Raw genomic sequence first — 16,426 nt, 5'->3', positions numbered from 1 at the left:
AGGGCTGTTGCTGGGCAGGTTCAGAGTCTGGTCTAGGCCTGAGAGCCAATCACAGGTGGAGAATGCAGCCACAGCCCTCTAGGGTTCCCCCAACATCACGAAGACCGCCTTTCTTTTTCTGAGAGCCCCCGAGCTTCCAGCCTTCAGCCTCTTACCCTGGGGAGGAGGGGAGGTCCTGCCTTCTTCCTCATTATAAACGAAGGCTTGTCCTCTGGTCACCGAGAGCAGTAGACATCCCTAGGCAAGGAAACCTGACTTACAGCAACCTTTCCCCTGGCGCCCTAGAAGGAGCAGTGTGGCCAGACACTGCTTTGCTGACCTCTGGGGTCTGAGTAAGGAAGTTAAGACCCAAAGGGCAGCTCGGCGTGGTGAAGCCCCTGGTTTTGATGCAGGAGGGGGAATTTAGGGAAGGACCTAAGAGGAACTGGACCTGCGACTTGATGGGGGTGGTGGTGACAGGAGCAAAGGACATGCAGAGAGCTCAAGCATGCAGAAGCCAGCACAAGACCACAGGATCCTCGGCGTGCCTGCGGGGGAGGAGCTGGTTCTAGTCTCCAGAGAACTCAGCTCTCAGCTCAGCTGTGCTGGGGGAGCAGCTGGTGAGAGTTTACTCTGCATGCATGAAGCCCTGGGTCATGCATTATTTTTTAAAAGCTCCAGCAGGTAGGGATTCCCCTCCCCCTGACTTCAACTTCCTGGGGTAAATACCTACTCCATTGTAGCAGCAGCCCTACTAAATTTAGCGACCAGACTCCCTCCCCCACCCTGTAAGCAGGTGTGCACAGCTGCAAAGGTGGCCCTGATGAGTTCCACCACTCCCTCCACACGTCCACTCATGCAGACTCCACTCTGGTCAGGAGGGAACAGAGCACAAACTAAAATACCAGCTGCTGCCCGGTGCCCGGGTGTCGGTCACAAGCTACTCTTTCAAGAAACCAGTCCTGAGGCTAGAGCTGAGGACCAAGTGGTCATTAAGGATCAGGATGTGGGGTGGAGGAGGAGACAGGAGCCGCAGCCTTCTGGATTTTCTCTTGCCTGACCCCTCTGTAGCTCTGGCTGGCCTCAAGTTTGTGGCGATCTTCCTTGCCCGTGGCTCTGAGGTGCTGGGCATGTGCCACCATCCCAAACTCAACGTTTTACAGACTTTGCTTCCCCTCTCTAACCAGTGAACTGAATCAGGGGTGCTTCTCTTGAAGCCAAGGAGCCCCCTGTTAGTGACCTGTGGTCTGTGGAGATCTGAGTGGAAATAGGAGTGTCCTTTCCACCCAACCCCCTTCAAACGCACCATCGCTGGGTTCTTGTTGCAGGCAGGTGAAGAGGTGGAAAGCACCTTCTCTGGACAGGAAGTAGAAAGTCTCAGGAAAGGACCGAAGTCTGACAAGAGACAAACAGTTTGGGCTAACCTCGGCATAATCAGCGCCAGTCACCAGTCTGAGCTTGGGCTCTTACACCTGGAGCTGGGGGACGCCTCACAGGCAGGTGTTTCGGGCTGAGGCTGGAAGGTGGGTGGGACCGGAGGTACAGCATGATGGCAGAGGACAGAGAGCTGGGGTGCTGCCCAGCGCTGCCCCAACACTTGAAGCTGAGGATTATCAAGAGTTCTAGGCCACCCTGTGCTACAGTGAGACCCTCCTCCCCTTCACTCCACTCCCACACAAGTGAAACCGACCGTGGCCTTCATTCCCTGGGTGAGAACCAAAACCTGTTGGTTCAGCTGTGGAGGACCCACCCAGTACCACCCCACCCGCCCGTTTAGTTTGTGTGTGGAAGGAGCATGCAGAGCATTCAAGTGCCACTGCTGAAGCCGGGGGACAACTGTCAGGTTGTTCTCTTCCCGCCGCGTGGACCAGGGCCACAAACTCAGTCGTCACACTTGGCGGCATAGCCGTCTGCTGGCTCCACATTAGGTTATTCCAGGCCTTGCCTGAGTCCTTCCTGATGCGAGGGGAAAGGTGCATGAGGTCCCGATCAAGGGAGGTGCTGGTGTGGAGTCCATCTGCCCCTGAATTAGTTACCTTTGCTCTTACATCTGCCTGCCCTGCCCTCCCTAGGACTGACCACTGGCTGTTCAGGTCTTTTTTGTTTTTATTGTATGTGCATTGGTGTTTTGTCTGCATGTAAGTCTATGTGAGGGTGTCGGATCCCCTGGAATAGGAGTTACAGACAGTTGTGAGCTGCCGTGTGGGTGCTGGGAATTGAACTCTGGAAGAGCAGCTAATGCTCTTAACCCCTGAGCCATTTCTCTCAGCCCGTTATTTTTTATTTTTTTGGTTTTTCAAGACAGGGTTTCTCTGTGTAGACTTGGCTGTCCTTAAACTCATAGAGATGCCCCTGCCTCTGCCTCCCAAGTGCTGGGATTAAAGGTCTGTCCCAGTTGTTTTGAGACAGGGTTTCTTGTAGCTGAGGCAGCACTTACCTCCAGATCTCCAGCTCCTCCTGCCTCCACTTCCCCAGTCAGTGCTGGGATTACAGACATGTGTCACCATGCTTAGCCTTTCTCACAAAATGAGACTTGCTTTTAGTGCAGTCCAGGGCTGAGCAAGCTTTTCTCTATCCAACTAGATGGTCAGTGTTGGCTTTTGCAGGCTGAGTCGTCTCTGCTGCAACCATGCACCTCTGCATGCTGCAATACAAACGTGACGGACAGTAACACACAAGCAACAAACGAGCTGTGTACCCATTAAAGTTAGGACACTGGAACTTCCGACTTCGTCATATTTCAACACCTCACAAAATACTTCAGACTTTTATTAACCATTGAAAAACACACGCCAGGCTATCACGTTGGCTGGGTAGGTCACAGCACTTGCCACCCAGACTGATGCCACGATGGATTCCTGGGGCCAACATCTACAGGTTATCTTTTGACCTCCACACCTGCACCTCTCCCTGCCTCCTCTTCAGTGAGTGAAGGTGCTTGTTGCCAGGCATGACCCTGGAGTTTAATTCCCAGAGTATGAGAGAACTGACTTCTGACCGCCACCTGTGTAAGGTGGTACATAGGTGTTTCCATGATACACACAGAATAGACGTAATAATTGTTTAATGTAATGAGGTTTAAAAATGCAAGCCAGGTGATGGTGGTGCATGCTTGTAGTCTCAGGATTTGGGAGATAAGGGCAGGCTAAAGATCAGATATTCAAGGTTGTTATTATTATCGCAAGCAATAAGAATTATGGAATCCAGCCACATAATGGTGGCGCACGCCTTTAATCCTAGCACTCAGGAGGCAGAGGCAGGTGGACCTCTGTGAGTTAGAGGCCAGCCTCCTCGTCTACAAAGGGAGTTCAGGACAGCCAGAGCTGAACCTTATCTTGAAAAACAAACAAAAAAATATGGAATCCAATTTTTTTCCCTACAAATTCACTGCTGTGAGTTACCTTAGTATGCTGTTTTTAAAAGCAGTAGAATGGTATTTCTTCTGAAAATAACCTTTATCTGGGACTGTTCGTCAAATTCTTATGCTACAAGTTTTTATTTCACTGGGCATTGATGAATTCCTCTAATTCTCTTAACCAGTTTCTTTCTTTTTTCAAATTTGTCATGTGTGTACAACTGCAACTGCAGAGGCCAGAGGAGCATTGCATCCCCTGAAGCTGGACCTACAGGCAATTGTGAGCCACTCTGCATTGCGGCGAACTGAGCAGCTAACACTCTTAACTGATACCTCTCCAGCTCCAAAACCCCAACCCTTTTCTTTTTTAAGACAGGGTCTCACTATGTAGACCAGGCTGGCCTCCTAGAGTTCCACCTGCCTCTGCCTCCCCAGTGCTGAGAATTAAATGTGTGTGCCACCACTCCTGGCTTAATTAATTCTTATGCAGGTTTTCACCGCCATACCTGACTTCACTGCTATGTTCTTCATAGTTCACGAAACAGAAAGGGAGACATCCATTCTACCTCAGACCAGACTTTAACCACCAAAGTGAGATTGGGGGAGGGGCACAAGGGCTCCCTGCACCCAGCATCACCCAGGAGCTCCGCTGAGCGGCTGTTCCTGCAGCTGATGATGGGTCAGGGCTGGGGTGCACCTTGGTGGGAGAGTTTGTGTTTAGTATGTCCAAGGGCCCCAAGTGGGTCTCCAGCAAGCACACACACAGTTAAAAACAAGCCCTATCATCTACACACACACACACACACACACACACACACACACACACAGTTAAAAACAAGCCCTATCATCTACACACACACACACACACACACACACACACACGCACACACACACACACACACAGTTAAAAACAAGCCCTATCATCTACACACACACACACACACACACACACACACACACACACACACACACCCTCACTGTTTCAACACAGCTGTTTCCCCGTTTCTGTTTCACTGCCTCAGGAGGGATTTCTGAGAAATGACAAAACTTCACTTCCCACAGCCACTGTGTGCGGGTTTGTTTTTTTATTTTTCTTCGACGAGGGTCTTTTTGTAGCCCAGGCTGGCCTTGAACTTAGGGTAATCCTTCTGTGTCTGTCTCTCAGGTGCTGAACTGGAATTACTGGCATCACTTACAGCTTTTTTTTTTTTTTTTTGGTTTTTCGAGACAGGGTTTCTCTGTGTAGCTTTGCGCCTTTCCTGGAGCTCACTCTGTAGCCCAGGCTGGCCTCGAACTCACAGAGATCCGCCTAGCTCTGCCTCCCGAGTGCTGGGATTAAAGGCGTGCGCCACCACCGCCCGGCCCACTTACAGCTTTTTTTTAAAATGAAGAGATGGCAGAGAGAGGGAGGGCAAGAGGACATGCCTCAGGCAGGCTTCTCCTACTAATCCGGCACGTTACACGTTACCCACCGGGAGAACACGCGGCTCCTCCGCACAGCTTCACCTGCAGGCTGCACTGGGCTTCTCAGATCGGGTTCTCAGGGTCAAGAGGAAATCAACAAGACTATCATCCTCAGGAAAGGTGAACAACAAACCCAGCAGCTGCTTCTCTGCTGCAGCCCAGCTGTCCCCCGCCCAGGCCCCACTTCCAAGGCAGAGATTGCTCCAGGCACACTAAGGAATGGAGATGTGAGCTGAGCAAAGAATCCATGACAGATCTAGGTAGAGAAGATTCAGGAATAACTAACATATGCATAGGAACGCCAGGCATGGTGGTGGCTCATGCTTATAATTCTAGCATGCAGTGGTGGCTAAGGCAGGAGACTGCTACAAGTTTAGTCCTACCTCGTACACACACAGACAACCATGCTCTTCAAAAACGCTGCCAACCTCTCCGACCCAGGATAATACTAACAGTTAAGCTTTTTTCCGGGACCATTTTCTTGGTCTCTTTCCCAGCACACCTTGTCCCAGGCTAACTTGAATAAACAAACACACGCATGTGACCACATCAAGTGGGGGTGGTGAAATTCTGAATGGAATGCAGCCCCAGCCAGTTAGGGGACCAGAAGCTGAGATCTCCCCAATGGGCTGGGTGGATTTATACCAGCAAAGAAGCCAAAACAATGAGCTCATGGGCAAGAAAAATGCAGTCTGTGGGGAAGTCTGGGCAGCCAGAACAAACTGGTTTTCTGAATCAGGATGGGAAGAGCAGGAATTGAGTCTCCCACGGGAACAAGATTAGGAGACACCATGCATTTAGTAACAAACTTGAGTAAATTTCAAAGGTTGTTCCTACTAAATGTTGTTCTGCAGTGTAGCTCTTGGTCCTGTGTTCAAAAACAGATTTGCTTTCCCTGGTTGTGAGGGTCTGGAAGGTGAAGGACCAGGTAGCTGTGAGGTGTGAGCTCTAGTAAAATAGGTTATTCATGAGTAAGTTAGGTAAGGACATGGCAATAATGCCAACACTGGAAGACGGAGCCCATCACAGAGAATGTCTCAAGCAAGACAAGGCACTTAATCCAGCTGGTCTATGTAAGACTGCACCCCACAGTACACTGGGTGGCCCGTGGGGGTGGGGTGGGGGGCTATCAGTTTTTTCCCCTCCTGAGGTGCAGATGACTGGGAGCTAGGCAGAAGCGGATGTCCCCAACCGCCAGGATATAAAGCATTTTGTATGACTTCCCCAGAAGAAACTGCAGACTAGGCTCTTGGGCTGGTGAGGACTCAGCTGTGAAGAGTTCTTGTAGAAATCCAGAGTTCCGTGCCCAGAATTTATAACAGGTGGTTTGCAGATGCCTGTAATTCCAGATCTAATAGATCCAACCCACTCACATCTACATAACCCCCTCCCATATACAGGTAATTAAAAAGAAATAAAACCAGGCTGGACTATGAACCTTTAATCACAACTCTTGGGAAACAGAACTCTGGGATTTCGAGGCCAACATGGTCTACTGGTCTCCATAGCAAGTCCCAAGCCAGCTAAGGCTATAGAGTGAGGCCCCACTTCAAAGACAGAGCAGGGTGTGGGGACACATACAAATCCCAGCACCTGGGAGGCAGGGCAGGGGGATCTCTGAGTTTGAGGCCATCCTGGTCTACATAGCAAGTTCCAGAACAGCCAGAGCTACATAGTGAGGCCTTGTCTCAAACACTGAAATAAATTAGAATCTTAAGAAGCAAACAAACAAAAAATACTCCCAAACAAACTTAGAAGCAAACCAAACCAACCAACCAACCAAACAAAAACTTCAGTTTTCAAAGCACTGTAAAGTTGGTTGTGGTAACGTGAGGATCGATGGGACTCAGAAGGGGCTCCAACACATTTCCAGGTGTCAGGAACTATTATTTTGAGGAAACACAAAGCTACCACACGTGGGAGGCAGAGGTAGGAAGACAACGTAAGTTTGAGGCCAATCCAGTCTACATATAGACTGGCAAGCCTGTCAGGGCTTTAGAAAGACTTCAGAAAAAGTCAACTAGTTCTACTCCATTAGAACTATTTATTAGTGTGTAGTAGCACAGGCCTATATCCTCAGCCCCTGAGAGGCGAAGCCTCTGTTACACAGAGAAATTGTCTGGGAACTCCCCCCAAGGAAAAACCCCCCTCAATTCTGGAGAGCTGTTTGCCTCATCAGCCTCCTGGCGGATGCCCCTCCCCCCCAGATGCTTCCCATAACTGAGATAAGCTAACCTAACACTGTAACTACTGTGAACTGAGACAGAACCAAGTTTTCAAATCTCCAGAGAAGTCACTAAGTGGGGGTGGAGAGTCGGCTCCATGAAGGCAGAATTCTGAAATCACTGAACAAGAGAAGCCTGGAGGCACGAGAGAGAACATGCTGCAGTCTTCAGCCTCAGGAACTGCTGGTGCTTTGGTTATCTGGTTGTAGCCATGCTATCTGCTAATGGTTGTACTTTTTTCACTCTAATTTTTGTAAAATCCTCTATTTACCAAAACTGGTTCCTGAAAAAGTTTTTAGGCTGGCCTTATGGCCACCTCAGGCCAGAACTTTGAGAGGCTAAGACAAGACTATCATCTCAAGTTCGATCCCAGCCTAGGGGAGAGTGCCAGAAAAGGGGAAAGCTGGGTGGCCGTGGGGACGCAGGGGAATGGACTCAGGACCCTGCAAAGGTTAAATATACACACTAACAAATGAGTGGCACCCCTACCTTGGAAAGAAAATTCTCAAGCAACAGAATGACAGTTCTCAAGTACCGACCAGGGCCAGCTGGTGTGGCTCAGCAGCTCCACAGTTTAGGAGGCTTCGGTTTCCACTCCAGCACCCTTACCAGCACAACTCAGAAAACGGAAAATCACAAGAACAGAAAATGAAAGGGCTGGGTGGCGGCTGGCTGACGCTTGCCTAGGACTCAGAAGCCCTGGGTTCTGAAGCTGCCGTGGGCACACACCTGTTTGGCACAGGAGAGGCTGAGGCAGGGGGCCAGAACTTGGGTCTCCACAGGCGGGGAAAAAGAGAACTGAGCGTTAGTTGGGTCAAACACCGGGGTGGGATGGGGTGTAGGTCTCCTTACCGAGTCCTCTAGCTTACTCTTTGAATTAGAGTCCTGGTTGGCCTTAAACTCCTCCCAAGTGGCAGAGAAATTAAGATATGTGCCACCACACCCACTTAATTTTACTGTTTACCCCAAACAAGTTCTCAGGCAGCCTGAACCGGCTTCAAAACCCAGTAGCAAAAGCTGACCTTTAGCTCTGGATTGATTCTCAGGCCGCCATCTCCAGTCTCAGGTGTCCCAGGTGTGTACCACCACTCCCGGCCTTACAGCTTTTTCTTGGAAATGGAAGCTGGTGATATGACCCTGACTGACCTCCAGCACACAGCACTGCCTCAACCTCCCCTGGACTGGGATTACAAGAGTGCTGTCCACAAGCTGGCTTGATTCAAGTTTAAGGTAAAAGACACTGCACAGGAATAGCTTCATGTCATAAAGCATCAATGGCCATCACAGTGGCAGAGAAGGCCAAGGCAGGAGCATCCAAAGTTCACTGCAAGCCTAGGTCCTGTTTAAAAAATAACTAAAAACCAACAAAAAGAACAGCGCTAAGCGAAACTTAACCCAGGTCAAGATTTGGGGGTCTGGCCGGGCGGTGGTAGTGCACGCCTTTAATCCCAGCACTCGGGAGGCAGAGCCAGGTGGATCTCTGAGTTCGAGGCCAGCCTGGTCTACAGAGTGAGATCCAGGACAGGCACCAAAACTCCAGAGATATCCTGTCTCAAAAAGCCAAAAAAAAAAAAAGGGGGGGGGGGTAGGGGTATGTAGCACAGGCTTGCCTTGCCTTGGACCTGATGTAATCCTGCTGGGATCACTAGTGTGTGTCAAGCAAGGTTTAGCATGCTAGTCTTACCCTTCCTTGGGTGCCATTTGAATTGAACCAACATGCCTATGTACACAGCTCTGCTCTCGGTGCTAGGAATCAAACCCAGGACCTTATGTGTGTGTGTGGACAGACAGCAATTGAACATTCCCAACAAATGGAACTTTTCCTTCCCTCTTGTGTCTGTGAAATGTGTGTGAACAAGACTTAAGGTAGAAGAGGGCATCAGATTTCCAGGAGCTGAAGTTACTTAGGTGACTTTCGAGTTGCCTTACATGGCAGCTGGGAATTGAACTTTGGCCCTCTGGAAGATCAGTTAGTGCTCCCAAATTTCAGAGCCACCTCTGAGGGCCGCCACTGCCCCCTTTAGAGAGGATTTTACTATGCAGCCTATGTTGGCCTAGAATTCCAGCAGTACTCCTGCCAAGTGACAGGCTGGGCTACAGGCACCAGCCACTACGCCAGGCACAAAGCAGTTTTATAATCAAGTTACTGCCAGGCAGCGGCGGGGGTGGTGGCAGCGGCGGTGCATCATCTCTGAGTTCGAAGCCAGCCTGGTCTAGAGCGAGCTCCGGGACAACCAGGGCTGCACAGTGAAACCAGGTGTGCGGGAGACCAGACGAGGCAATCGTACTGTCATCTGGTAGTGAAACCATGGAAGACGGAGCAGATGTTTAGACAGACAACACTGGGTGGAGAAGGTGCAGATGCTGTTTGCATGATTAGCGTTTGGTGTTTGTGGCTGAAAACCAGTTATGCAAACCTCAAATTTGCACATTTCCATGGTGATTCGGCTCCTTTCAAGGTATTTGACAACAAAGGCAGGATAAGTTCTTCAAACCGGCTTATTCTCACCTCCTTCTTGGAAGGAGGGGCACCGACAGATGCGAAGAACTACTAAAACCTCAGGTGATTAATCTTGTTCATCTCAAAAGGGTGTGTGTGTGTGTGTGTGTGTGTGTGTGTGTGTGTGTGTGTGTGTGTGTGTGTGTGTGGTAGTCCCTTTGTGAACCCTTTCACATTAAAAACAAGTGAACACCACAACACCCGATCAAACAGGGCTGCTGAGCCGGATCAGTGTGTAAGGGCACTCGCTGCCAAGCCCAGTTTGATCCCCAGCTCCCAGTGGGAGAACCTTGACTTCGAAGTTGAACTGACCTCAGATAAAATTGTTTCCATGTACACCGATCCGTGGTAACTCACGAGGTAAGCAAGCTTCTGATCTGTGCATTAACAAGGACTGGGGGCAGTGCCTGCAGCTCAGCTGAGGAGTGCCTGTGTACCACACACCAGGTCCTGGGCTCAACTGCTCAGACTGGGCCCAGAGTCGCATAACTAAGACCCCGGTGTATGAGTGTGGCTCAGTGAAGCAGCCTACTACACACAGGTCCTGGGTTTGACTCCAGCACTTGGGGAGTTGGGGGGAGGAAAGCTCCTTTGTCCAAGTACACTTCCTGCAGGGGCAGGTTACAATAACACACCTCAAGGAAGGCACACACACCCATCATCTCAGCTAAAGCAGTCATCAGAGGTGGAAGCAGAACATGGAAGTTCAAGGTCAACCTCTGCTAGTGAATTTAAGACAAGAAACCTGTCAACAAGAAAGCTAGGTGTGGTGCTAAGAGATCAGAGTTGAAGACAGTCCAGCCTGGGCTATTTTGAGACTGTCTCAGAGGAAACTAAAAAGCCTTCTCCTCCACCACGCAAAGAAGTACAGAACTAGTTTAAGCAGTAATACATTAAACACAAGACTTCAAATCTACATTGCAAGGACTCTATTCATTTGCTATTCACTTTTGCTTTTAGTTGACTTACATGTTTGCCCAGCTGACTTCCCTAAAGAGACTTGCGTAAGGGGAAGGAAGGCGATAAGAAAAGACCCATACACCACATCTTACTTTGGAGAAGAAAAAAAAAAAGGTTTATTTTTTTTTTTCCTCAGGAGAAGAAACAGTTTAGGGAAACACATTTTTTACAACCCACATTAACTTGCAGTTGGTCCTAACCCTTTCGGGAACAGATGTTAGAAATGCCGGTTCTACCAGAATGAAGGTTTCACCACCCCAGGTAGATTGTACATGGATGCTTGAAGACTGTTGGTTTTTTCCCTGAGAGAAGTGTAAGACAAACAGAATTTGCTGAGAGCCGTCTTTCCAAGCAGCCCTCCCTCTTCCCTTTGGAGGATGTGTCTCAACTCTTCAGCTAGTCAGCACTCAGGCCTCGTGCCTCTCTCTTCTCCCTCTAAATAAACCCCTTTTCTCAACCACTTGAGCTCTCCAAGTCTTCAGGGCCCTGGAGCTAAAATACCTACTAAGATCCTGTCTGCATATACACAAACTTCCACAACTGAATATGGGGGGCTAGTCTTTCAGTCACCTTAACCTGTAGGGTTAATTAAACTACATAAAGTGCTTATAAGTCCAAGACATAAACATAAATAAGCAATTTATAACCAAGGATAAATACACAGGTACAAATGGCTCCAGCAGGATGACCTATGGCTGAGATGGGCGGCAGGGCACTTCTCCACTGCATTCTTAGTCATCTGATTCATGCCTATTTTTATCTGCAGTCCTGACTAAAGGTCACGTTCTGGGACCGAAGCTTCCCAATGACCCTAGCTCAAACAAACACCTTCAGCTTACCAGTGGCTTCTAGGTAACTGAGGCTCAACAGAACCACCTCTCTCTACATTTCAGTGAGCAGATTCACACCGGGAGCAAACCGTAGCTAAAGCTATGACTCTGGACGCTTTTCGACAACAGAAGCAACAGTGGAGAAGACGCCAATCCAAGAAAAGGGGGTCTCACCCCCATAGCTGTCACTGCCCGTCACAGGGCTCAGAGGAAGTTACTACCCTAAGGAGACAAAGACGGAGGGAGGGAGATCACTTAGGTTCCCAGTTGGGGGGTGGGGGTTCAGGGAGGCAATATAGACCTCGATTATATCTGTAGAGGGGCCAGGGAGAGCATAACAAGCCAGTATGTGAAGAAAGGAAAGGAAGTAAAGGTTAACTCATTACAATAGGTGGGGCATCAGACAGACCAATACAGAAATTCAAAACAAAGCTTGGCAATCATTAGTAGAAAAGAAATACATAACTTGTTTATTGACACCACCGGGCTTAAACTTGTGTTAAACAAGTAAACCCCGTGAATAGCACCATGGTTATGAGTCTAGCCTGTGTTCCCAAACCACTTTACAATTTTAGCACGTCAAATGGGGGTCAAATGTCTTACCTCTGTGATACAAAATCAGACCGGAAAACGAAACCTGCATAGTTATGAATCTGATTCGTCCCACTACAACCAGTCCACACACAACTGGGTCTGGACCAAGTTTTAAAAAGCTGTAAGAAATAGATTTCTAACTAGAGAAGTTGCAATTTCAAAAGGGTATGGAAAAACTAAATCCAAGACTTCCCTCTTTTTATATTCAAAGAAATAGACTTTCTGTAAAAATATATACAATTTTTACAGACAAATACATTTTTTATAAGTTGTTTTTCTTAAAAATTGAGGCTTCTCAGTCTTGTAACTAATTAGCGAACTTGAGTCAAGTACTTTTGGCCGTAACTAGGCTGATGAACTTAGTCATCCAACCAAGCCCGAGCAGACAGGCCTCTTGTCCCGAGAGCACTTGGGCCGTCACGGAGTGCACCTGGGAAGCTCCCCCGAAGGGCCCCTTCACATCCTCCTACAGTAAGTACTGGGGCTTCTAGTCACAGCTGGTCACTTGTAGCTTAAATCCACTCCACACAGGTCACCGCCATTGTTAGTGCTTCTCTTTCAACACTACAGGAGAGTGGTGGACTCTGCACATTTATTGAGCTCTATGACTAGCCTGACTGGCCACTCTTCTAGATAAGGAATCAAGTCTGTCCATCTACCCACTTTCGTCCAATCTACAAGTCCTCCTCCACGGCCTCCACAGTCTGCTGAGGGAAAACTGCTTCTTTCGGACAGTACTCTTCCACAGGGAGCACTTTCCCGTGTATTTATTCTTGTTAGTCAATCCTGCAGCCACTTGCTTGCTTTCTGGCTATGTTGCTAGAGTGGAACTCCTGGATTGTTAAAGCGGGCAGCTTCAAGTCCAACTTCATAAATACACTTGTTTTCACAGAAGCGTGTGGTTTGGTGGCCGGAGTTAAGAGTTACCTATTGCTCTCACAAGGCTATCTTATTAGGTATGCCAGACCAGCCCCTACTCCAGCAACACCCGCAAAGGCCAGCAGCACATTTCTGATGCCGCCTTCTAGGTCCTGTACGTGGAAGAACTCCACAAACCCATCCTAGAAAACAAAAAGAAACACATTTTTCAAGTATGGGTTTCTGCGGTTGCAACACTAAATATAGAGAAAGGGTGAATTAAAATATCCCCCCAAACAATGGTGAACCAATTATTATATACTCCTGGGATGCAAGAGACATTTCTGGAGATCTTTTCAGTGAGTAACCACTCACAATAGTTAAACTAACTCACAGCAACTGCGCTGCAATCTGAACAAAAGAATTTTGAGGGCCCTCATAACATGGCAGAAGACAGAAAGAAATCCTAACCACTCTTCAGATCGCTCTGCAGCATTCTCCCGTGGGTCAGTGTTTCCTAATGAGGTCCAGTACACCTCACACCCAGAGCTCTTTGAGAACTAAACTTCTGAAATTCGGGCTCTACCCCGTGTCCATTTGATTAAAATGAGGGGCCCACTGGGAACGAAATTCAGTCATCATAGGTGACTCTTACTTCTTCACGGTTTGAATCCACTGCTCTGAAGATTATCCAACTGAATTAGAAGAACAACCTACAGAATACAAGACCTTTTGGTACAATTCAAGACCGTCATAGCACTTTTTCTCTGGACCTATCACTTACAACGTCCAACATCAAGCAACCAGAGATACATATATTAGATCTGGAGCCGGGGGGAGGGGGAGCACTTTGTAAAAACCTTTAGTTGCGTCCACCTTCACAAAATCCTGCACCCCATTTCTACTCCGCGGCCCCTTTAAACCACAAGGCACACTTACCCAGCCTCTTTGTCTGACAAGCCAGTCCCGTTTTGTCCGTACAAGAACATCTGTGATACTTTCTGCTAATGGTTCGATGCAGCTCTCCTGGTTTATGCTCTTCAAGTGTTTGGCCACATAGGCACCAAAAGAAATAAGAGTCACAATCCTGCCCCAGTTTGTTACGCCATCTTTGAAAACATGGACCATCACTCGAGAAAAAGATTTCACATCGTCTTCGTTTTTAATGTCCAGCTTCCGGAGCATGCCTGAGAAGAAGAAAAAGCATGCAACCTCGTGGCCTTTCTTCCTTTGTCTGCAGCGGGGGGGGGGGGGGTGACCCCCTCTCGCCCACCCACGGCGAGGGGCCGGGGCTTCTCCCGGCGCGCGGAGCAGCCTCCGGGCGGACCCCACGCCGCCACTGACATCCCACCCTTTCCGGCTTTTGAACCCAACTGCCTGCCAGATGGGCGGAAACAATGACTCACGGCCAGAACATTCTGGCCGCCGAGCCAGGCTCGGCTCGCCCGGCTCGCTCGCTCTCCCCGCGCGGCCCGGCCCGGCCCGGCCCGCCCCGGGCGCCGCTTACCCTGGAAGGCCGTCTCGTGGTTGCGCTGCACCCCGTCGCCCACGCGCCGCAGGGTCTCCAGCGCCCTCCGGCCCGCCGCGCCCGCCTCGCCCAGCGGCTTCGTGTCCTTGGCGCCGGCCGCCTGCTCCCGCAGGTAGCGCGAGATGATCTCCAGCGACTGGCGGTACAGCTCGTCCTCCTCCTCCTCCTCGGCCGGCGGCGGCGTGGAGGGCAGCGAGCCGTCGGCGCCCGAGCTCCTCGCCGCCTCGCTCACGCGCTCCAGCAGGGGCAGCACGGCCGGGCGCTTGCCGAGCGCCTCCGGCTCGCAGCCGTCCAGCTCCTCCTCGGGAGACATGATGGCGGCGGCGGAGGCGGCGGCCGGCGCGGCCATCTCGTCGGGCGCCACGGCCAGGAGGCCCGGCGAGCGCAGCCGCCGCCTCTCGGCCGCCGCCGTCACGTCGGGGTCCTCGGCGCCCACGGGCGGCGGCCGCGCGACCGCCCGCGCGCCGGGCAGCAGGGCGGCCTCCCCTCCCCCCTCGCGCCGGGCCTTGGCCTCCTCGGCCGTCAGGCGCGCCCCGGCCGGGGAGCCGCCGCCCGCGCCGAGGCTGGCGCCGCCGCAGTACAGGTTCAGGCCGATCACCGCGTTCCTCCGCAGGCCAAACATGGTCGGACGCCGCAGGCTGGAGCGATCGGGCCGACGACTCCGGACTCGAGGCAGGCGGAAGTCAGGAGTGGGGCCGGCGGTAACCGGCCGCCGCCTTAGGGCCGCTCTGACGCAAGCGGCGACGTCCCGTAAAAGGGAAAGGGGCGTGGCTTCCGGAGAGCCGCGCCGGACGCCGCGGCGGCCCTTCCGCCGCCGGTTACATAACGACGGGGCGGGCGGCGGCGGCGCGCGTGTGCGCGTTCACGACCTGGACGCCCCTCGCCGCCCCCCACCCCCGCCCCGGCCGAACGCTCGGCCTCCCCCGCTCGGGGGCGCCGGCTTTGTGACAGTTCCCGAGGCCCGGGCTGTCCCGGAACGCCCTGTGTAGCTCAGGCTGGCCCTAACATTGCCCTGCCCGCCTGGTTTTCATACCATACCACTTAAGATGTGTGTGTGTGTGTGTGTGTGTGTGTGTGTGTGTTGTGTGTGTGCGTGTGTGCGCGCGTGTGTGTGGTTGTGCTCCTCCATGTGGGTGCCAGGAGTCGAACCCGAGGCCTCTGGAAAAGCAGCCAGGGCTCGTAACCGCCCAGGCGTCTCCCCAGCCCCCTGCACACCACGCGTAACCATGGATTCACTTAGAAATTAAGGAAAGAGGGGGAGGGTTTGCAAAATAGGAGTCAATCGGAGCGCACTGTTGGAGACCTGGGTCATTTTTCTGTTTTGAAATGAGGACGCTTCCTAGACCACCATGACAGTTATTTCTGTGGAGCCGCTGAAAAGGTTCAACTGGCGAAAGGCTCCTGCCACTGAAACCCAAACCTGAAGACCCGGGTTCGGGACCTGGAACCCACCGGAAGGGGGAAGGAGCGGGCCAGCCCCACAGAGTTGTCCAATGGCTGCCACAGGAGCCCGGCTCCTCACTCCCCCTCCCCCAAATGATAAAGTCTAAAAATGTCATCTATGGTGGCTGGGCCTGTAGCTCAGGTGGGAGAGTGCTTGCCCGGCCCTGGGGAGGTGGAGGCAGGAAACCCAGAGGATCATCCTTGTAGTCTAAAAACAGTCATTTCTGATGGCCAAGGGTAGAGCTCAGTTGGTAGACAGCTTGCCTACCCCTGTGGAAGTCCTGGGTTGATCCCCGGCACCTCATAAAGAGGTGGGGATCTCCGTTTGAGGCAAACCTGGTGTGCTTAATGTCAACTTGACACCAGCTAGAGTTATCTAAAAGGAGGGAACCTCAATAGAGAAAATGCCGCCATAAGATCCAGCTGTAAGGCATTTTCTTAATTAGTGATTGATGGGGGAGGCCCAGCCCATAGTGGGTGGTGCCGTCCCTCGGCTGGTGGCCCTGGGTTCTATAAGAAAGCAGACTGGACAAGCCAGGGGGAGCAAGCCCGAAAGCAGGGCGTCTCTATGGTCTCTGCATCAGCGCCTGCCTCCAGTTCCTGGTGTGTTCAATAAACACTGATGTGGACAAATAAACCCTTCCCTCCCCAAGCTGCTTTTTGATCATGGTGTTTCAATCCCAGCAATAG

At 51.2% G+C, this 16,426-nt stretch overlaps 1 protein-coding gene across 2 annotated transcripts; it reads right to left on the bottom strand.

The window, feature by feature from the left end:
• Positions 1-10,571: 10,571 nt before the first annotated feature.
• Positions 10,572-15,077, bottom strand: Mcl1 (MCL1 apoptosis regulator, BCL2 family member). 2 transcript variants are annotated; one of them, XM_076574574.1, is made up of 4 exons: positions 14,273-15,077; positions 13,705-13,952; positions 13,421-13,478; positions 10,572-12,968 (listed from the first exon to the last, which is right to left on the bottom strand). In XM_076574574.1, the coding sequence occupies exons 1-3, from the start codon at positions 14,913-14,915 to the stop codon at positions 13,425-13,427; spliced, it is 945 nt and encodes a 314-aa protein (XP_076430689.1). In that variant the 5' UTR covers positions 14,916-15,077; the 3' UTR covers positions 10,572-12,968; positions 13,421-13,424. The 2 variants fall into 2 exon arrangements, with proteins under 2 accessions (XP_076430689.1, XP_076430690.1); XM_076574575.1 differs by lacking the exon at positions 13,421-13,478 and having other exon boundaries at positions 14,273-15,038.
• Between the last annotated feature and the right edge of the window lie 1,349 nt (positions 15,078-16,426).

Source organism: Peromyscus maniculatus, chromosome 6 (assembly GCF_049852395.1).
Source record: "Peromyscus maniculatus bairdii isolate BWxNUB_F1_BW_parent chromosome 6, HU_Pman_BW_mat_3.1, whole genome shotgun sequence".
In the NCBI taxonomy this organism is placed as follows: Eukaryota; Metazoa; Chordata; class Mammalia; order Rodentia; family Cricetidae; genus Peromyscus; species Peromyscus maniculatus.
The sequence above is the reverse complement of the archived record's forward strand: the minus strand, read 5'-3'. Positions and strand labels throughout refer to the sequence as shown.